This window comes from Macrosteles quadrilineatus, unplaced genomic scaffold (genome assembly GCF_028750875.1).
Source record: "Macrosteles quadrilineatus isolate MER2022 unplaced genomic scaffold, UCM_ALF_1.0 Scaffold_8__2_contigs__length_117827958, whole genome shotgun sequence".
Classification (NCBI taxonomy): Eukaryota; Metazoa; Arthropoda; class Insecta; order Hemiptera; family Cicadellidae; genus Macrosteles; species Macrosteles quadrilineatus.
In genome coordinates, this window is record NW_026542601.1 from 101,939,245 (window position 1) to 101,963,514 (window position 24,270).

The window sequence follows — 24,270 nt, forward strand, 5'->3', positions numbered from 1 at the left end:
TATAGTTGGCTTGAGTAGTTTCAGTTGTACATCATTTGAGAACATTCATCGCCCTAGCGTCGCCGCGAGGAAGGTAGCTTCCTGCTTCTTTGTTACTGACCGGTTCCTACATTTCAATTATTCAGAACCATTTTCATGTTTAATTCATTACTAATGTAATTACGACTTGATTCACGAAACATGATCCAAATTTAATCGTTTATTTGTGTAAAACTTGCAGCTGTTCATCTGGGGTTTTTTTAGTTCTTCTAATTCGTTTATTACATTTCTGTATAAGTGTATCATTCTTATCAGCTAAAGATTGTTTTGAGGTTGGTTCTGTGTGGTTTAGGTAAAAGGCTTATTGGCTTATTATTATTTCTAATTAGCTTATAGGTATTTAATAAATGTTAAAAGTGGCCTAATAACTTATTTTACTACCTTCTCGAAGACACAATTGAGAAACCTTATACTCTTTATATACTTTAAGAATAACTGATGAAGAGTTGTTTGAATCCATCCTAAAACGCAATAAACCAATTTATTCATAATTCTAGTTTCTGCAATCTCACATTTTGTGCTTACTTCCATCGGTTGATAGGTTAGAGTAATTTGGCTCTATACAAAAATCAAATAGTAATAGCCGTGACAATGTTTGTACTGTAAAAGTAAATTTTGGGTGTTAAACGATTTTACTGATGTATTTTTTTTATGTGATTTTCTCAGATGTAAAATGAGACTTCGATTTAATTAAAGATCTCAATTACATGCAGCAAAAATCCTCAGGGTTACAAAAAATGTACTAATGTTAACAGGCATTGAGTTTCTCTTTGCACTGAGGTATTATGTAAATCATACTTTAGTTTGTTTACGTTATGGTATTGCCGGCTGCTCATACCAGCCATACCTAAACTCTCCAAATTACCTTTACCACTGCAATTTTCACACCTCAACTGAGTGAGATAGACTGTGTAAGTTACAACACAACATAAAACTTGTTTACGTACGGATGCAGGCAAACTAGTAAATTGCGGTAACCACAGTTGTTGAAACAAGTAGAAGTGTTTGAACGCACAATTACTATGGAAATGCTACTGAGTTCTTGTAAATATTTTTGAAGCCTAACAGTTTACCTGTTTAGCATTGTTAGGTTTGCTATAGATGTGTTTTTGTAAAAGTAAGCAGTATAAAGTAAATGGGCTTATGCATGTTTGATGATTGATAATATATTTTCATGTTTAATTATTTGAGATTAAAGAAAGATTCATGCACTATGAAATAGTTTATTGGTCGCCAATATTTTTATCGTGATGGAACTTTGGTGTGAGAGATACAGGTTCAATCCCCGGCAAACAAACAACATTTAAATCATATCTGTTTTTGAAAACAGTTTAGACCTCAGTTCAAAGCATTTAGTGTTCGCAATGTAAAATTGCCACCGGTAATAATGATAGGAAATTAGAATATTTTTATAAATACATATACACACTATAAATGATAATTGAGTTTTATGTATTCTCTAGCAATGTTTTTGTAAATACTAGTAAAGGTTGTTCATGCAATCATATAAATAAAACTCAATCGCATAATATGTTTAACATTTCAAATAGAAACTTATTCTAAAAAACACAACCCGAAAATTTCGAAAAAACTTTAATTGTCGTTTTTACGTTGGTAAAGACAAGTAAATCATTTGGGAATACAGCTACTTGATTATATAACAGCTTTGCAATTTATTTTCTCTGTAGACAGCATATCGGTGTTCTGACACATTAAGCTCATTTTAATTAATTTCAGGCAAATATGTAACGCCTACAGCCGCTTTGTTACTTTCAGAATCCTAATTTGGAGAAAATGTTTACAATTTTAACCGAGAGATATTGAAAGGGATTGTGTAGGGAGGTAGTGACTATCAGTGTAATGAATGAACATTATTTAGACTCTTTATTACGGTTGGGTTTCTGCTAAATGAGTCGCTTACCTAAGTACTATAGGCTGGAATAATTAAATGATTCCCTCTTCATTAATGCGAGAAAACGCTTTCTTCCTTTTGTTCATCGTTATCTTTTGAAATTAAAAGGCATTTGAATCACCATAGTATTTGGTTGCGTCCCTATTCATTATGAATTTTGTGCCCTAAACATTTAAGTTTCATAAAAACTTTATCAGAATATTATATACGGATAACATACTTCTTTAAAACAACTCCATGTACTGTGGGCCAAATGTTATAATTATGTTATAATTATTTTATTTCGATGGTGAGCGATTCTGAAGTTACGCCAGTTTTATATCAGATTCAATTTTGGGTGACTTGGTGTATTTTTAACTTAATCAAACTGTGTTGGAAGACTAGCCCCTACATGGGCAATTGAAATCAAGAAATTTTACTTGTAATAATTATACTCATGAAATGCAATATCCAATGTCACCTATTTTACAGAACACAAAACATAATATTCAAAAATATTTCAGTAAGTGATAAACCTAATTAAATTGGGGAAAAACTACTTCTTTATACAATGTACGTTTACACCCCATAATGTGGTTATATAAAAATAAGCTGTGGTTCGAAACCAAGCTAAACAAGGAATCAACGTTGAAGAAATAGAGTAGTTTTCTTCTGTTTTAAAATTCTGTACCCTAATAAAACCAAAGAGAACTGCTTCTAAAATGATACTTACCACATTTTACCCAAACGTTTAAGAAATACATCAGAAGACGTAGAGTAGACTGCAAGCTATACTATGTTTGCAACTATTTTGCAACAACTTAGACTGCAAAACATGATCCGCATTGGCTACAGCTGCACGGTTGACTGCAACGTACATCAAGGGTTTAGGTTAAAAGCTACATTACACAAAGTTGTACCTGCCTTAATGCACTTCCATTACTATTCACTTGTCTTTAGAAGCCCCTTTGTTAACCAATTAGAGTATTTGTCTGCGTATAGCATGAGTATATTATTATTTTCTTGTTACTTTATTTATTATGTAATAGATAATCAATTATGGTACGAATTATTCGGAATGTCGAACATATATTTTGAACTATATTGATTGATACTAGAGCAGAATAAATTTATTTTACGTTATACAATTAGTAATGTGTAGATTTTTTTGTAGCTCACTTTATTGCAAATTGCATTTGGATGGATTAAGTTATTATATTGATTTAGTTTTGTATGTATTTTAATAAAAATTGTTTTATATCTTGAACATTTAATTACCTAATTTTACAAAAATTTTATTAATAACAAATAATTAACCTTGCCCCAACTCGTTCCAGGCCTAACTTGTATTTAGAAGAGCTGGGACAGTTAAAGGTTTTTAATATTTGATGCTTTTGATAAAAGCCGGAATACTGTAAGTGAAAAGTAATCCAACCCACATTATCAGGGATTATTAATTATCAAAATACAATTGTTACATTGTGCATGAGAATTGGAATAAACATAAATATAAGTATCTAGTATACGTTTCCTTGTAAACTATAAAATAATATAATTTAACTGTGATTTAAGATGATAAAATTAAAGTTCCTGAATAGATTAATAACTCTTGTAAACTACATCTTTAAATATAAAACTAAACGAAATAAAAATATTTAAACTAAATATTATTCTAGATTATAATAAACTAAAATTGTATGTATAATATTCTCTTCAATTATTCTTTAAACACTAACGAAATCTTGTTGATCTTAATTCTCAAACTATGTAGTTTATTCAGCATAAAATATTACCCGAAGCTTACCAAATGCAATTGCAAAGGGTGACAAGAATCCGATTAAAATCAAATCAATCATACCAACCTCAAGATTCGAAAATTGATAGGTTCGTGATGGGATGTGGCTTGTTCCACCACAAGAGTACGTGCTTCGAAATGTTGGTAGACCTGTTATTATGCGTTATTCAATTGGTTAATATCACTAAAATATAAATATTGCAATTTAGTTTATTAGCAAAACTACAGTTATTAGTGCAGTGATTACATTACAACTTATTATCGATTTTGTTATTAGTTTAGTTTATAACTACGTTTGAAATTTAGATTATAACGGGGGACTTAGGATACAATCATTATTACTGTTTCAAAATGGATTTAATTGGAATGCTGCGCAGTAATTTGTAAAATTAGTAGGAAATTTTAAAGAGGTTGATAACGAGTTTTGTTTAATTTTGGATATTAGACGCCAACTAACTTAATTTTATCCAAGTATAGTTAATATTATTTATAGCTTATAGATTTTACAAAATAGTACCATAAATTATACGTTTATTTATTTTTGTGAAATGTATAATTTTACCTACTTTATCAAGACAGCAGTTTTGATGCTTTATGGAATTATTTTACAACGGTTAAATAATCAATAGTTATAAATCGCAAGAATTATTTGATTTTTCAGTTATTTTACAATGGATAAATCGTTAATTATATTCCCCCACTCTTACATGGTTGCCAATCAGTAGACCAATGTTTGCAAAGTTAATTTTAATCATTGCGTAAACAGGTGGAACGTTAATGAAAACTGACATTTTAATTAAGATTTACAAACACAATGTTTCAGCAAATATTACTCTGTAAAATACAAATCGTCGTATATATATTGTCTAACTTTTAGGATGATAAAAACACGATGTTTTGGTTTACATTGAACTATCTAAATTCATTCTAATCAATGTAAATGCGCATAACTGTAAAATTTTAAAAATCCATTAATCATTTCGTGTAAATACTAACATGATGTATCATTAATTACATAAAACTTTAAAGTTATGAACACATGTGGCAATAAATTAATACCTTATCAAATAAAGATAATTAAATGTTTTTATTTCAAGGTATTTTTTTTGTCGCGATTGATGTTTTCTGTGCCCTTTGAACATCGGGAAGCTTTTCAACGAGATATCAAAAGATGTTTTTTGTTTGGACCAAAGAGACGATGATTAAGAAGGTCTTGGTTTTTCAGGTCTGACTAATTGGAGGATGAAGACATTCTATCCACATAATTGGTCGTGTTCTAACCGGTCTAATCAGTCTACCCATCTTGGGCCGTGTTTTTCACTTTTACGATTCGATATTTCTCCTCTAACGACTGTGGTCGAAGTTTTGAACCTGTTTCGTCGAAATAGCTTACTTAGGTGGATTTTCGGTTAAGATCGAAAGTATGAATGATTGCCTAAACCAACTACTTCTAATTTTAAATAATGCTTTTCATTTTATTAAAATATATATTTCAATTCAACTATTGCATTTCCAAGTTTTAACAATGTTAGGTTTGAAAATTTAACTAACCAAATGGTATCGTTTAAGTTTGGTTTTGAATCATAAGTACGAATTATTTACCTAACACAACTTGGAACCAAGGTTCCAGCTTCTAAGTAAGATGGGGCAATGGCAAAGATTTCAAAAGCCACACTAACGTGTAACCTAACCAAACACTACCAATTAACACTAACCAAAGTAACCTATTTTATATTGTCTTAAATCAATCCTGGAGGCAATGCTGAATAAATTGTTCAATTACTTTGGTAGTACTGGTCAAAATTGGTAGCCATTACATATATTTTTACAACAAGAAACATACATTATGAAATACTAGTGGCCTGTATTGAAGACGTTAATACTGTATATAAATTCGTGTTGAAATATGTGTTTTCCTATAACAGTGTAAACCCATCGTCAACCATCGTCGTTTTAGTCGTAGGCCTATATCGTATCTAAAAGTTATATTACTATTTTATTTAATCCCTTATTACTCTAAAATATTGTTTCTGTAATTGTCAAACAAACACGTTAAAACATACAGAAAAATAACTGTCCCGTATTAACAAGATCAAAATAAATAAGTATAAAATATGAATAACGAAACGAACTGAAATCACAGAAAACATATTACTATAACCATACTATAACATATTACAATAACCATACTATAATAATAATCTAAGGTTATAGTAATATGTTTTCTGTGCTGAAATGCAGGTGGCACTGGAGAGAAGAAGAAGAATCATGATTCAGTCAGTTTTATTTAGCCAGTGACAGTGATAACACAGTGCTGTCCAGCCCACACAGTTTTAATAGTGTTATCAATTTTTATTTCATTTTAACAATTTTAACAAGAAAAGTTTCAATTTTTTGGTTGTGACATGTTCTTAAAGACATGCCACAATTTGTTAATACATAAATGATGTGGTTGAATACAAAATGACCTGATGAAGTTCTAAGAGAAAAAACTAGTCGTCATACCAACTACTGTGGTTGCATTAGGTAATAATTTTATTTTATCAAGAAAAATAACACTACGAGTAAAAATCTTTTTTCCTAAAACATTATATTTGTAACACAACTCTATATCTGTATTTTTGTATGCACTGGCATTTGGCTATTGGAAGAATAAATAATAATATTAGGATAACAATATATTTTTGAACAGTTTTAGATATTCTATATTACATACATGGACAGGCATGACAGGTAATGCTCGGGGAAGTACTAAATTACGGTCCCTGAGGAGAGTTGGAGTTATTCGCCGGTTGGAGGACATAGCGACATTCTTGTTATAATGTCCTTGTAGACTGACATATGACTGCCTTCCCTACACTTGTTGACTACACTTAGTCTCCCTTTATCACCACGGGGAAATCTTGTCTTGTTACGAAAATCTATTTCCTAACCACCCGTTTTTGCATTGGTAGTACTTAAAATTGATTGGTTTACACAATGGATTTTTTATTACAGTACCTATTAAAACATGAATTTTCAATTTGAGAATCAATAATGCATTTGAATAATACTCGGAGTTTTACCTATTGTTAAATTTGTAACCCGTATGATTTGTGGTGATAATGTTTGAGTGCACTGTTGTTGACATTTGCTCTGTTACTGTAGGTTTGTATTTTTAATATTTACACTTTGATCGTTGGTTAAACAATTAATAAATTATTCAATAGAGCACAAACACAGTTTACAATTATATTGGCATATTCAGTTCTAATAATTGGTTAGGTCACAAAAAACATATTGTAAACAGCAAAACGGCAATTCCATAAACTTGGAACTAACCTCAAAATGTTCTTCACGGGATTCATAGAGATGATGAATAGCAAAGGAAGTATGTTTGATATTTTTTAGTTGACACTGATTATTAAAACTACCGCCAAAATCATTGTTACTTCGACCAACTTCTGGTGATGTCTGCTCAGAGACTGAATTAAATAATAAACAACATTTTAACGAACTAAGCAATAGTGAGTTTCAGACAATGAAATAACCTATAATTGTCTTAGGTGTCGTTTAAAAACAAAATTAAAACTTAAACATGGAGAATAGCAAAAAAAACTTACTTATTATATTAATAACAAAAACGGTGTTTTATTGCCTATCGATTTTACGATACAGATTCGAGATTAATTAAATTATGATAAACTTTCGAAATGTTGGAAAACGTTCTATCCAATCAGCCTCTCAACTATATCAGCCAAACCTGCACTTAGTGTGTAAAACGACCAACCGATTTATTAAGGTACGTGTTTCAAGGGTGAAAGGGGCCAAACGACGGGTGGAAGCTGTTAGGACGACCGACCAATAGCATTACAGATAATACGACCACGTGACCAAGCGACCGCAGTGGTAACACATTATCGGAATCATTCCCACCTGAACACCATAATCAGTGCGCCAATTGAAATACTATTGTGTGACTGTTGGAATTGTATAAGTACGACGCTACTGTATGTATTCATGAGCAACGTTATCATCGTGGATTGTTGTAGAATAGATTATTAGGAGAGGAGTTATGATTTTTTATTTCATACTATATTAAATTTTATATCATGTTAGCCTTGATAGCTTTGCATTAATATTATTATGATTCTAGTTATTGGTATTTTTTTTAGCAGTTGGGTGTTCGAACCAACTACCATTTAAGTTGATTAATACTAAAATTAGTCTATGCGTTTTAGTATGTTGTAGGTGTGCGAAACATAAAAATAAGTAAAAATATCCAGGAAATTTTAAATTAACGAAAACAGAATATATTTGGTTAATTCAAGAAACATTCACGAGATAAAAACCCAAAACATACTCTAGTACCTCCTAAGATTACCTTGTGAGATTTCAGATTTATTTTACCGAATTGGTGTCAAAATCATAGACTATAAATTATTAGCCTCATTATGACATATGTGTTTGGTTTTAATGTACGTCCAGTAACTGTGCACTTAGTAAAAGTTAGATTTAGAAAAACTCCCTCAGTAGTCTGGATGCCGACCCATTATAATTTACGATGACCTGGAAATTAGGCTGGACAAAGGTTTTTTAACTTATTCTGACTCGGTTTTTTGCGTTGTCAACGAATATGCCGGGTGGCACTTTGGCGCAAATGCCAAAACTGGTTTTTCTCTAAATACTTGAAAACCGTTAGTTTTAGAGATTTTTGTGAAGAGACGTGATATAAAGAGCGTAAAATGTTACACATAAAATATGTCTACAGTAATTTTCGTAGACCTCATAGTTTTATCAGTTAAAATCAGTCAAAACACCTTTGTCCACCCAAATTTCCAGGCCCCCCTAGCTGACGCTCAGACTATAGCTAAAGATAAAGAATATTATACAGGGTGTTGAAAATGTCTGGAACCAACATTATATCTGGTGAGTGGTTAAAGAAAAACAAATGATATTTTGTGTACGGATATACTATGGTTTTACCTATCTTTTGGTGCCTTATGAAATTTTTTACCACTTATAGGGAACGTCCTGTGGAGGATGCAGTAAAAAGTTTTAATGGAAGCCTATGGTAAACGATACATCATTTTAAAGGCCATGTTTTTCTGAGTAAGGAGCCACAAGTTTCATCTCAAAAGGACCACCCTAGCAAAAATGGCGACTGTTTGAAATTTAAAACCCCACTCATATGGAACGTCCTGTGGAGGATGCAGTAAAAAGTGTTAATGTAAAAAGTATTTTTAAACAAATAATACAGTTATAAAACATAATTGTCTTGCTGTACATTTACTAAACACTTACTAAAAAAAACACATTTAACTAAATTGTTTGTGTTGTTTTACTAAACTTATTTTTAACCGAAATACCAATTAAGCTTTCTATTTTCAAAAACTTCAAACAGTCGCCATTTTTGCTAGGGTGGTCCTTTTGAGATGAAAATTGTGGCTCCTTACTCAGAAAAAAATGGCCTTTAAAATGATGTATCATTTACCATAGGCTTCCATTAAAACTTTTTACTGCATCCTCCTCAGGACGTTCCCTATAAGTGGGTTTTTTAAATTTCAAACAGTCGCCATTTTTGCTAGGGTGGTCCTTTTGAGATGAAACTTGTGGCTCCCTACTCAGAAAAACATGGCCTTTAAAATGATGTATCATTTACCATAGGCTTCCATTAAAACTTTTTACTGCATCCTCCACAGGACGTTCCCTATAAGTGGTAAAAAATTTCATAAGGCACCAAAAGATAGGTAAAACTATAGTATATCCGTACACAAAATATTAGTTGTTTTTCTTTAACCACTCACCAGATATAATGTTGGTTCCAGACATTTTCAACACCCTGTATATTTGTTGAAGAATGAAAACATAACTTTTTGGCGTCTTTTAGATTAAGCAAATCTAGAGCTTGAGACCGAAGTATTTTGTTCTTACAAATCAATTCATCCTTCACTAACTCCAGTCTTATATCGCGTTTGCATCTATTACTGTTACATGTGCATGAACCCGACTCTGGCAAGTGAATTCTTGATTGAAATTACGAAACCGCTGTAGTGATTTGCATTTTACAATGTTTACCATGTCCAGTTCCCCGTTTGATTATCCTCTAAGACAGCGACGCCCCATAACAGATTGATTACTGGGCCCCATTAGTCCATTAGTGGACCGGTTGGATGGTCCAATCATGGGTCATTACAGGCCAGGTCAGGGTCGTAGGTTGTTTACCTTTTATTAATTCCTGTGTTTTCTCGAGTAATAAAGCAATCAGGCATATTGAACAATCTTCGCCACTATAATTATAAAATAAGTTTCTGGACCTAGCTTTAATTTTGAAACGGTTACGAAAGATTTGATAAGAGCGGAGAGAGTAGTTTTTGTGGTTGACACTTTAATTGCATATGGGTTTCACTGAATTAAAACAACTGCGATGGACAGTGACGTAACTTTTAGGAAACCGCAAATTGACGTAATCATTTCTTAATTTTTTTATTATTACGTTGCACTGAATGGCTTCTCTTTACATGTTACTTCAGCAGATATTCTGTTGGTCTATTAAATAAAAGTTTAATTATTATAATTTTACAGTTTCTAACATTTATTCTGCCAATGTAATGAAAGTTGGTTATACTATATTATGTTACTTTATAAACCAATCAAAAGCTTATCTATACACGAGACTAGTTTAAATAATTCTAGAGTCATTAAATTTAACGGAAACGGTCAAAATGAAGCTACCAAAGTTAGATTTATGATTAAATCAAGTAATTTTACTTTGCAGACAAAATATACCTGTTTCAATACACGTACAAGAGAGTTGTTAATAGAAAAGACAAAAATGCCATGTGATGAATACTGTTATTCCTGTAGGTTTAAGACTCCTGATTCATCGAAATTCACCTAGAAACTCTTCTGTCTCATACCAGGTGTTGACGTCATTAATATGATAATTTCGTAATCATCCTTTCGTGTCAGCTCCCCAAGCACAGAATTACATCCTTTATATGCTGACCTACGTTGCATTTTGTATTTAGTATATGTGTATTTATTTGAATAAAAACACTTTGTTGGATAGGTGATGTATTTTTGCTAACTTAAAAATTAACTTGCGCACAATAATCCTACTAATATTATAAGTGAGAAAGTTTGGATGTATGGATGGATGGATGAATGGATGGATGGATGGATGGATGGATGTATGTATGTTTGTGACAAGTAAACGTGAAAAATACTAAACCGACAGGGTTGAAATGTTGTATGATGATAGTTCACATTCCCGATTAACATATAGACATACTCTTATCTCAAAAATTGTCGGGTTCCGCCCCAGTGGCTCTGGAGTTTCCCATGTTAACCTTATGAATATTCATATTTAAAATGAATTAAAGCATTTTTTTGCTGTTTCAATTGCACAAGTTGGTTCTATGATAAAGAGCACTAAAGAGTTAACTAAAGGATGCAGCACGATTTTTTTGCATTTATGACAACAGCTAATTTGAACCAACTAGCAACAAAAAGCTGTGGTACACAATGAGAACTTTACTTTTTTCTATGATATAGGTGCACTCTGGTGCAGTGGTAGACCATTATGGCTATGGTAGATATGCTATACTATAGCATACCATATAAATTAAAAGAACCAAATTTTCTTAAACCGTATTCTCTACCATAACTGCAATTATCATTTTATACTTATATGCTAACCCCGTATGAAGGACGGGTACTCTGCTAGTATTAAATATTTGCAAACTGAATATGTTTTAGTGCAACTTACCTCATAAGCGCTTTTAGGATTTTTCAAGGGACTGGTAAAAATCATAGTCTTTAGTACCTAATTATTTTAGAATCAATCATTTACCTGGTGATAAGAATTTAACGTGGAGATAAGCTGTTTGAGAACTAAACTAGTCTTAAAATTTTACGAATCCTTAAACTGGAAAATCTTTATGCTATATAATGTTTACATTAGATGAATCACACGGCAACGTTGGAGTATGTTAAAAAATCTACTTCGTATGAAAGGTTATGAGCAATGACATCTTTAAAAATGGTATAGTGATTTAATGATTTAACAATGTTTAAGAGCTTGGGAAAAGATGTAAAGCTGCTAGAAGGACAAACAGAACTTCAGTTTACAGACTTGTATTTACTCCAAAGTGATCATAAACCTTTGTAAACGACCCATAACAAGACATATATCACGTGACTATATGCCATGTTCCAGGCCGCGACGCTTCCAACTGTCTCAAATTGGCGCGCGATTCCAGCACTGTGATTGGTTGCTGAGTGTTCGTTCCCGCCAATATTGCACCCTAACCTCAACATCACCGGTCTGACCGCTGCAAAATTGAATTCCTGTTTCGTCAACGATTCTAATCAGCCGTTTGATGGGTTTGTTATTTGATTATTTCCACATTCCTCGATTGGAATTTCACAAAAGTGGGTGGAGGTGAGATTGTTTTTATTACAAAAGCAAAATTAGTGTCCCACCTATCACGTTGAAATGCATTGTGTCCCTCAGATTTTATTAGTACCGGATAGATTATTTTCACCTGTTTGCTGGTTAATCCTCGTACAATATACCACAATTATTACTTACCCTTCCTTTGAAACTAAATATTTTAATTGTAAAAATTGATTTTGATTTTACTTCAGTTTTTGTTTACTTTATATAGTAGTTTATTAGTCAGTTGCAGAACTTTTGGAAGGACAGTGATATTATTATTTAATTGGCACAAGTTCTATTCCGACGCATGATAAGTACAAACACATAAGTTTTGAGATGAAAAATACGATCGTATTCATCCTCAAGTGAGCAAAAATCTAAAACGTAACAAGTTAAGTACGCAAACCCAGCAAAGCTGAGTAATGTAAAATTATTTCAAATAATAATCATCCTCTTCAGACTAAATAATTCTATAAAATCCAACAAATCAATCATAACATAAATGTTCAATTGCACAAATGAAAAAAAAACCAAGCGCAAAACAAAAAGCATTGAATTCAAAACCTGTTCCCCTCAAGGATGACGTTGAGCACAAACACTTTGGGTGTCCCCAAGGATCACTTCTCGGTCCCTTTCTCTTTCCAGAGGCATCAGACTGTGAGATGGGATCATAAAAAGATCATCTCCGTGGGGTCGGTGCGTGCCACGGTAGCAGCTATCTACAAGTTTGGCAGGTGTGCGTGTGTGTGTGTGTGGGTGTGTACAGTACACGTGTGTGTGTGTGTGTGAGCGCGCAAGACAAAGGTAGATTGACTTGTCCAGACCACCCACGGTCAGCCCGGGTGGGCTTACTCGACCTCATGCATATGTATCCTATCACGAGTCTCACACTCACGCACCAGACAAGAAAACCCTTGTATTCGGTCGAAATCGAGAGTGAATTTATGTGTACGGGTGGCAAAGGCCATTTCCATATTTATCGAAAGTGGACAACGCCAAAGCCGTATTGTCTCTATGGCCTCGCCTGATCCAAAATGTATGTGGATTACGGCTTTATATCGTCGAAACGAGTTTCGGGATTCAGGCTTTGGTAAGGCTTTTCATAGCGGGATGTTTGTTTTGGTGCGAATATTGCTGATGTCGGTCTCTTAAACACATGTATTTGTTAAATACACCACTTTGTTTTGTATTGTACTGGAGTTGATGAATTGAAAACTTATGTGTAAAGAATAAAACAAAACAAAACAGTTCAACGACTATTTAGTTGAAACAATAATTCCTTTCATCCAGATCTGGAAATTTTTAAAATTATGCACTACGATTTAAAATCACGATTTCATTTAAGATTGTTTAAGTGACCATTTAATGAGTTTTTATAGTATGCTGTAATTCATATTGTATTCAATGGAATTATATTTTGTCTACTAATGCATAATGTAATGATAGCCTATATAAACTTCGGAACTTTTCACTATATCAATTTTCAATGAATAATTGTCGAACCTATAACCTTGAATAACTAACAATAATATTGATTTATTGTAAACCTAAATACAATCCGAAAAATATTTGAAAATAATATCAGTCTACAGTTTTAGTTTTAAGTTGTACTAAAATAAAAATACATATATTATTTATTTATACTCATCAACAACTACATCAAAATGCTGAAAATCCAAACTATTGATTATTATGTATAAGGTCAAAAAAATTTGACCACTGTATTGATGGGCGAACGCCAAACAACAAATATTTTTCACTTGAATAATGTAAAAAAAATTGAAATTACAAAAATATCTGTAATAACATAATATTAAATAAAGTCGTAGTTCACAGAGTAGTTCATTGTCAAGTGAAAATCCCCGAACAGCTGGAGCTTTGACAGTTTCGCGCGGCTAAGTCCCAACGACTTCTGACAGGTAGGACCTTAATCCAATGATCGATTCTGATGGCAAAGCTATCTTAACTTAAATATCCTCTGTCAACACGTTTTAACAACTTTTCAAACAATAACTACTGAACACTCAGGCTCATGTCAGTTTCATTCATTTCACTCTTGAAAGTTCCATGTAATTTAATTTATCCCACAGTTGTACAAAGGTACGGTTATTTTATTCGTGAGTGAGGTAGGGTAATTTCATACTATTTATGTGTTCATGTAGGCCTACCTATCGTGTTTATGATTTTACCTATCTGTAATGGGTATTGGAGATATTTTTTATTCATAAATATTAATGAACCCTCTAGGTTTAATCTATTGTATGTACCTAATTTTTCTATCAATACATAATTAAAACTGATTTTTACGCAATAAATTTACGAATTAGTTTCAGCAATATATTTACTGTCCCAGGTTTGTTGAAAGAATGGTCAACAATCCTTTTTAACTTGTTAATGATGCTTTATTTTTATCAATTTGTCTGTAATATTGGTTGAAATATAGTTTTTTATGCTATTACTTACTTACTTTTACTCCTGTGGTCCTAGGTGGTTTTTGGCCTCGCCAACCATGTGCCTCCAAGCTCTTCTATCCTCTGCCAGCTCCAAGTCTGCTCCCATTCCTCTCAAGTACTTCGTCACCTCATCAACCCATCTCATTCTTGGTCTACCTAATGGTCTCCTTCCTTCTGGTATACCTCTGAGTACCATCTTTACCATCTCTCTCTCACTTCTACGGTTAATATGGCCCATCCATCTCAACCTCCTACTCTTAACTATTCCCTATTATGCTATTACTTAGGTAATATAAAAACGTAACAAAACCTAACATAGATTTGTTAACAAATTAATTGTGTCCGCTAAATTCACATAAATTTAAATCACTGTGTAACTAAAATGATGAACTTTTGGTCTTTGTTCAGATTTGTTTAAACGACCACCTTAATATCGCTTTCTTTTCTTCAACTAACCAATAAAATCAACCAATGAAGCAATCAACGAATGTATTTACCTTAATGATAACAGAAATCTCCTCATACTACCCCATATGACTTTGGAATATCCAACCTGTGCAAAGAACATCCAAGCTGTAAATGAGCATCAATTAATTTAACAACCTCATTCTCTGGGCGTGGCGGATGGTTTGAGAGAATTAACAAAACAATGGTCAATTATTCTCAGCTAATCGGCTAAGAGTTTGTGAGTAGTGTTTTTTGTGGAAGATGATTTAGCTCTGTTGATTGCAATCTTATCTGACATCTAAATGAAATCCAATACTGTTGATGTTGGAGCAAAATATTTGTGAGTTATTGTTAAGTCAAAACATATTATTAAACAATTATTGGTTCAACTGCATTAACATATGGCTGCTCCGGAACATATTTTCATGATTTAAAATGTATTTACATGGCTTTTTGGACATAGTAACACATCAGATATGAGTGTGGTCCAGATTTGTTATAACTGCCATGAGGTGCCATCATATTACTATGTATTGTTTAAATTAGTGTCAGTATTTTATTTGGGTCTCGCAAAAAAAACCTGAATCTTTCGGGTAATCGATCATATTTTGTATAACTTAGAAAATAAAATTACTTATAACATTTCTGACATATTACACATACTGTAATTGTTACAAATGTTTGAAAAATATCAATTGCAAAACAAAGCCTGATAATGTAATTTAATAGAGCACAAAACATCTGAGTGCATATCAAAGGTTTTATATTTCTTGTCAATTATAAAAGTATAAGAAGACAAAGAGAATGAAAAATATCTTTTGAATATCTAATTTCATAATCCGCGTTTCTGAAATGACTGCAAAAACTGTTTTTCAGTTGAAGCTTTGAAAGAAGCGAAAACACGTCAACATGTCATTCATGTAACGTTTCACATTATATTTTCCAAAGGCCCATTCGATTAGGTAAACAATCGAATGAATTGTTAGTGACGTGGTGTTCGAAGCGGGTGAACGCTGATGCAAGAGCGATTGATAAAATCAGTAACGAGATTAATTTTTCACTGCGTTTGACACTTGATGGCAACATTTAACGAATCTTTCACTACTTCAGCTTTTGACACCGGCTGACATTCGATATTTTTATGAGATATTACAACTTTTTGTTTTTGATGGATAAGTGTTGATAGGATTTACTGTGTCACTTTTGATTAACAATATTTAATTATGATTGTTTGATTTTAATATTGAAATGAAATCATTATTGAATAATACTATAAACAAAATAGAAAATCAAAATGGAACAATCAGAGCCATCTATATGAGCGGCTCATTCTTAATCACTATGTATTCCTTAGGTAAAATCTAATTTCAAGAATTTTCTACAGCTGGTCTTTATAATGTCTAATCCAGTATCAAAAGTCAAACGAGTTACTTTAAAAAAAAAGATTTTTTAAATTAAAATCTTTTGTTTTGGATATTAAAACCTTCCTTCTAGCCTCACAAAATTATGTATCTGCCTGATTTATTTGTGCCGATAGGTACATTACATTTGCCACGAACATTGGTTAAGAAAGTTTTTAATTGACTACGACCAGCTGATGATTTAGCCACAAGCATATATTAGAGCCCAAACATCTTTTGGGTCAACTAGGTCTAGCTTAGATACCTACTATAACCACTCAGCTAGACATCTATAAAAAATTTATAATATTAAAATTATATTAGCAACACGAGAACATCGATTAATCGCATCGAATTTGCTATCTAAATCATTATGACCAATTTTACCAGCACTGAAGATTATATCGTTAATGACTTAGAATGAGTACATCGAGTAATCACAAAGGATTTCCTATTTATCTTACTATAGATACCTCTACCTTTGATTACGTGTCACTTAGGACGAGTACATTGAGTGTTATCGATCTATCGTTGTCGTCACAACCACTTTCACCGAAACTTAAGATTCAATTGTCTACCACCGAAGTCATTTTGACAGCTTCTACCGACACGGAAGATTCAATTACGTATCACTTCGAATGAGTAGATCGAGTAATCGCATCGGATCTGCCATCGATGTCATTAAGACCGCTTCCAACTACACGGAAGCTATCAAGACTAATACAAATCACTTAACCCCCCTTCCTGCTTGCCCAACATGCGTAGATTGCCCATAAACCGATTAGTCGGGTTGATTGCCCATTGTCCCGGTAATTCCCTCAGGACATCGCTGACCCGCCTTACGGAATTAGGACGTTAATCTAATTGAAATTTACCTCTTAAGCTGTAAACATGATACGTTACCTATTGTGTCAGAGTACTTACATAATTTGTGTGTGAAGGGACATAATTAGTGCTCAGTACTCAAAGAGGTTAGATTTTTCTTGGTACTTTTTCAAGTAGAAGGTAAGCTAAATGGGTTGCATAGGTAAAACTCTGTTCCACAATCTCCCTTTTACCTCTGTACTAACGGAAAATATTTTACCCATGCTACATGTAAACATGTATATGCAATTAATAGTCCTAGTAAAATTTTACCATAAAAATGTTACGGTAAAAAGTTTTTTAGAGTGGGTCAAAAGGCCTAGCTCAACCAAAAACTATAATTAATAAAAGAACATTGAGTGAATGCATTTATACATTCGGGAAACATTCTTCATCATTACCTAATAAGCAGCCGTTACCCAGGAAGCGAAATATCCAACTAATAACGATTCCTAAGTCAGTTATAACATTGTTTCAAATATTCAATCCACAATAGGAGCTAATACAACAATGAACAATTCGGATATTCACCAACAATTAACTACCCTCGTTACATTCGAATATTTACAATCGAAGTTTGCATAGATGGACATATTATATCTTTGACTCTAGCTGACACCTTGCAGCCTGAGGCAACTCATGCATTGATAACAGAAGATTTTTTTGCAATCTGCAATCATTATGTGTACATTCTTACAAACCTTGTCCATTTCGCTAGAGGACGCCGATTCATGACATCTCCAACACAAACAGAAGTGTCTCTAGACGATGTTATGGCCAATTCACAGATAGAGTGTTATTTTAAACTATTTATGAAGTAACTGAAGGTGGTGTCATTGTTCCAGATGCGGCAACGTTGCAGAAGTTTGACAAGCAGCCTCATTACTCCGAGGTCAACCCCGGGGAAGACATCAGACTTGACTGTAAGATATTCAACAAGAGAGGCACGTGCTCTTGGCAGAAGGACAATAAGGTCAGTCACAACAGTGATCACAGTATTGTTTAGTGGCTAATTAGTTAAGTAGTAAATGGTTACTTGTGCTGTGCAACGGGGCATGACCATCATGTAACACAAATGAGCTTCTAGCGCCCTTAGGAGCTTCTAAAAACTTTTTTAGCATTATAAAAATGTTTGCAGAGTTTTAAGTATTTATTTTACTTAGTGGCGTAACAAGAGAACAAATAAACTGATGAAACTAAAAAATTTACTCATAACATTACTCAAAGAACAGGCACCTCAACCATAGATTATTTTGTTTAAACTAATAACTTTACATATTCAAATATTTACGATTTGTTAGTTTAGCTGACAGGCAGCTCCATCCAAGTGGTTCAATTTAAAAATGGAATGTAGGTGAATACCGTATATTATGAGCACTAATATAATTGTTATAAATGTGGTCACAAAAAATTGACATCGTAAAGCTATGTCTTCTCCAATACATTTTATTTACATTTCACAATGGTTTATTTTACCACCGCAACAAATTTTCAACTATTCCAGCTTTCCCTTAAAGTGGATTTAATTACAATAAAATAAGGGAAATAAATACTTACCGCAATCTCCACAACGGGGACAGGAAATAGGGAAAGCAGGACAAAGAAAACATTAGCTAGTAAAAATCATCAGCGTGACGACTGATTACAATGACCGCACTCGTCCGCTAGCCGCTAGCCGCTGCATAACCGCTACAGACAGCCGTGGAGTAACCGCCAGCGACGGCCGTCATTTGGAAATCCAATTTACAGAAATAAAGTGCGTGACTCGAGTGAGGTAGAGGACAACAATTAGCCCAGAATGCCTCGGCCTGAACAGCGAGTGTGGCCCCAGGGTAGTCTGGCTTCTGTGTTATTATGTGGTTGGGTAATAGAGCATCATGCAAACCGACCTTAGCATACGGTGCTGGGCTACGAGTATACCTTCACCACGGAACGGTTGAGGAACGGTTTGAGATATGGAAACATAAGTAATATCTATATATTTATAGGCAAGCATGTTTCTTTAAAACCTTGTTTTCTCAGCTCGTGTGCATCACATGAAAATCTACGCATACTGTTAGAAAGATATTTTCCTGTAGATGTGCAGAATGACTTTATAAATTAAAATAGGCTAAAAAATAAGCACAAAAAATGAATTTTAAATTTAAAAGAATTAACATGGGTCTAATGGGTTGTCATGCTGGTGACGAAATAACAACTAAATGTAAACATAAATCAAAATAAATGGAAGAAATTCCAATCGCATGTTCTATTTACAGCATGGGGCGAAAATAGTATTCATAAAACCATCAAATTGGTATAGTAATGTTATTTAAAATTTGTGATTCGTGGAGCAACTTCCCACATTAGTAGTTATATACGGTGCTGGCTAGAAACTAAACCTTTACCACGGATGAGGTTGAAGAACAACTTTAGCTATGAAAACATTAGTGAAAAATAATGTTGACAAACTGGTATTACTTTGTATGAATCACAATCTGTATCCATCCAAGTGGATGGAATTCTTTTTGGAATATGAAGGGAAAAGTCGCTAGGGCCTCAAGAGAAAATGTTTTAACCCAAGTTCAACGACCGAAGCGATTGTTGGGAACTGATTCTGATATGTGGCCGAGGACAAGTTTCCACCAATGTAAACACAAGTGATACTCTCATAATTGTGTAAATTACAAAGATGGGGTCATACCTTGATCATTATTATGGTTCAGGAGATAAAATCCTGCAATAAAAAATATCTTAAATCCTGCTGTTATATCAGGAGGAAATTATCTTTGTGCATTGAAGTGTTAGGAACGATAATGTTTACAGAGAGGATGAAAATGTTCTAAGCACACAGGTGTTAGCCTGCAGTGAGACCACAGCTAAGCAGACTATTCACTAAAACCTTCTCTTCCTTGATGTCTACGCCTGATACATAGGCGTTTTTTTTTGCGAGTCTACAGCTAAAGGTCGGCTACCAACTAATGGGTTGTGGGATTCAGCAAAATCCATTAGTACTGTAGATGGAGCAGAAGTGTTTCACCTTAAATGCTATACTAGATTCTCTGAGGCCACCCAGTCTAAATAATACACTGATATTTAGTAATAACACATGATTTATATCTTGAGTAGGTTAGATGTTTACAAAAAACTACCTACATATTTGTACACATTTTCATGTATGTTCAACACTGTAAAATACCTATTCTACAACACAGATATTCCTTAAACGTGCAAGTCCAAACCGTAACCACAAGCAATATTTCAAATCAATATTTCAATAGCGCTGTATTTCAAAGTGGCATTTCAATAGTTATCCGATTGAATTGAAAGCGCCACATAGTATCGACCGATCTACCGCAGTTCTAATGCTGTAACGACTTTCCTCAACCAATGCCGAGATTCATCAGACCTTCTGTTTGTGCAAACTCCATCAGACAACTTTTACTGTGAAGTCAATCCAATTCGACGCCGGAGTTAGGTTAGTTTTGTTGCCCAAGTTGCCAACATCTCAGACCAAAGTTGCCTCTCCAAATCCCAATCTTCTAACTCAGTTAGCGTTGTGTCTGTGCCACGTTATACAGGATTTGTGGCGGTGTTCGTCACCTGATGAGACACATAAACTGGCTTATCCCCCTGATATTGCGTCAACGATAAGATTCAGTGGAGCTTTTGGTAGGGTGTGAAAGTGGAAAACTTACTTTCCAAGAACAAAATTAATTTTGGCACAGCCTGTAATCGTGGAATATTACATAGTCCCAAAATCAAGATGTAGTATTTGGTTAGGTCAGAACAAAAATAGGCGGAAAGAGATATTTGTGCAGTTATGAATAAACTACACATTTGTTTACTGTTGATGTTGGTCAAATTAATGTTGACTAAAGCAACACTCATTGTTTTAATTGTTAAATCTGGAAATATTTGTATAAAGACATATTTTCCTGTAATATTTTCATTACTGACATTGGATGATTATTTATTTGTAATATTAATGTTCTATTTTTAAATTACAAACTATATTGGTGTTCACGAATTGTAGTTCTAATGGCCAACGACGCCAGAAAATGTATATACAAAACGATGTAATGGAAGGTAAAAAACAGTGTTATATAAAACATAGTTTCTATATCAAAACCAACCTTGAAACTTTGTGATGTATATAATCCACAAAAAGCATGTGTAAATAAAATCAAATTAATATAATACAACAAACGAGCTTGCAACAAGGAATAATGAAGTACTCCAACATGTAAAAAACTAAGCTAGCACAAACATACGGTTTCATTAACATTGGCGATTAAAAAATCTTTATCTAAGTACTTTTCCTGGGTGACTGAACCATTGATTCGTCTATAAAAGTAATGACACTTCAGTAATAATTGTTAATTAGCTGAATTGATTTTGTTGAGTTTGTCTAGTTTCCTATTTTACTAGATAATTACAAAATATACTAATGAGTTCTCAGTAAGGGCAATGGAAACAATTAGGTTTTTAACCAAAGTAAGCCAATTGTTTATATATTTTTATTTTCCCTCAAACAAATTATCATGCTTTGAAAGAAAACCATGAGCCAGGTAGTTTTTGTAGTACTTTATATTATAATATTTTATATAACAAACATGGTTACAATTTTAATAGTGAAGGATGTTTGAAACAACCAGTTTAAACTATACATTTTGTTTACATATTTTTATCATTTGATTCAAAAATGTATTGCACACAAAAAATAAAAATTTCAAATAGCTCCACTAAAGATAAACTTTAGTAGGATATCATTATTGCAGAGAGCTTTCTCCTAAAGGCACCTTTTTGATTTTCATGGGCTCTGACACAAATCTATATTGGTTATCGCTAAGATTTAAACCTGAGCCTCCTAGAATGAAGTTCTGGGCTCTAAACAGTAGATCAGCCCTTTGTACACAAAGTAGACTTTAAGAAGTATATCTTAACACTACTTTTGTTGTCTGTCATGAACCCTACTACCAGGCCGATGTCAAACCCAAAAGTAATTTCCAATCTGGTTCCACAACTTTCAAGTTTTGCAAGTTTTAAGTTCAGGTGTAGAGAATGTGGAATCCCTCAGCGGCGAATGATTCGTCAGGCCCCACCGCTTCCGATTATTCGAAAAATCAAACAGGCTTAATCTCCAGCCCAATGGAGTGTGACGGATATGATTCGAATCATTTGAGTCGACATGAAGAGTCGTGATCCCACCCGTTCATTGGTTCATTGCCGTAGAGCTGACATTACCCAGTGATCTTATCGGATATAATCTCCAGTAGTATCGAAATTTACGTTGCATTTTTGAATTTGCGAACACTGTCCATGGATAAAATCGGAGTTCGTCGTTTTTTAATAGTAAATTTGGTAAAAATGTATAAGATGAATCGTTTTTGGTAACTATAGTATGGCTTTTAGCTGGAGTCGCTCTAAAATTAAGATTAAGTTTTTCCTGAACTCTGGGATCTATACTTTTGTTGTATAGACATATGGGTACCAAAACATCACATTATGGCATATAAAAACCATTATAATAATTATAACAATGACACTATCAATGAATTATAGGTTAAATGGTCTATGTTACCTGGCTTCGTCAAGTGATCCTGCTTCAGTAGTGTACTACTATTGTTCCGGACTTAAAGGCCACCTTCAGGTAAAATACAAAAACATCAATAAGTCATCTAACCAATTTGGTTAGATTCGGCGTTAACACTGAGAACACATAGGCGAACACGAAAAACACAGAAAACGAATATAATACTGTATAACTGGCCAGTGTAATTAATCACGGGAGACACGTGTGGCGACGCCGGAAGATGAGTCATGACTATAGTTGTACACTATAGTAGTACTATAGTAGTAGAAACTATAGTAGTACACTACTGAAGCAGGATCACTTGACGAAGCCATGTAACATAAACCATTTAGCTTAAATTTAGTGATCCAGAGGCTACCTCACCATGAGAATGAATGATATCTGTACAACCTAACAAGATTCGTTTTTACCTTTGTCACTGTCTAATACCGGACGTTTTTTTAACATTGAAAGCAACTGACTTTTTCAGGAACGAACCAGTGACCTTTAGATTATCTGACGAGTGCAATGACCACTTAGGTGCCCAGATATAATCTATTGACTTTAACGCACAGACATTCTCTCAAATCCTCTCCCCCTCACCTTTGATATTTAAATGTAAAATACTATTCACACCAAATAGTCAGCTATATAGACTCCAAATAGTTTTTACGTTGTAATACAATCAGAAACATTTACTTTGCCTCACTATTTTCATTTAAATTAAAACATCAACTGCAAACTAACATCACCACTCTCACCATAATCTTCTAAGCGCCTTCCTCGCCGTTAACGATAAAATTAACGTTGCTCCTCAGGCAGATTAAACGATAACGATAACGATCTCAGTCTGTCTCTCGCGTAACGAAGCTAGGTGCTTCTAGGAGAAATGTGGCGTCATTTGGCTCAACGGGGGACAACTCGTAATTAGAGGGGGGCGTGCGCTGGGGGACGGTAGATATGTGATACAGGGGGCACAACACGTATGATCACACACAGACGCACACAAGCACACACGCGTAGCAAACATGACACGAGCTACGTTGTACACGTCGTTTGTTCCCGAGAAGAATCCAAATGGCTCTATTTCCCAGGTCGAGCCCCGGGTGCCGTGTCAGAACAGCGTAGATCCTGCTTGAAATAAACAACAACCGCACTACCTCTAAATCTTCCTAATTAAAAACTACGGGGAGCTGGGCTATCTGATTTCATTAACTTAAGGCTAAGACGGTTCTTTTAGGCTCGGCTGTTTTATGTGCGAAAATACAACTATTTTGGGTGTTTCAGTAGTTTTAGTTAATTTAATATTTTGAGATTATCCAAACGCTGGTTTCGTAATAGTTCGCCAATTGTGGAATGTACAGTTTGATCATTTTTAGGTAGCTTAGTTGGAAATGCAGCATAT

At 33.7% G+C, this 24,270-nt stretch overlaps 1 protein-coding gene across 4 annotated transcripts in view; it reads left to right on the plus strand.

The window, feature by feature from the left end:
* The window catches only part of LOC129000999 (irregular chiasm C-roughest protein-like), a 214,204-nt gene that overhangs the window by 155,092 nt on the left and 34,842 nt on the right, over positions 1–24,270 (plus strand). For all 4 annotated transcript variants that reach the window (XM_054428118.1, XM_054428120.1, XM_054428119.1 and 1 more), the window contains exon 2: positions 18,157–18,284. In XM_054428118.1, coding sequence (XP_054284093.1) covers positions 18,157–18,284 — 128 coding nt within the window. The remainder of the gene's footprint in view (positions 1–18,156; positions 18,285–24,270) is intronic.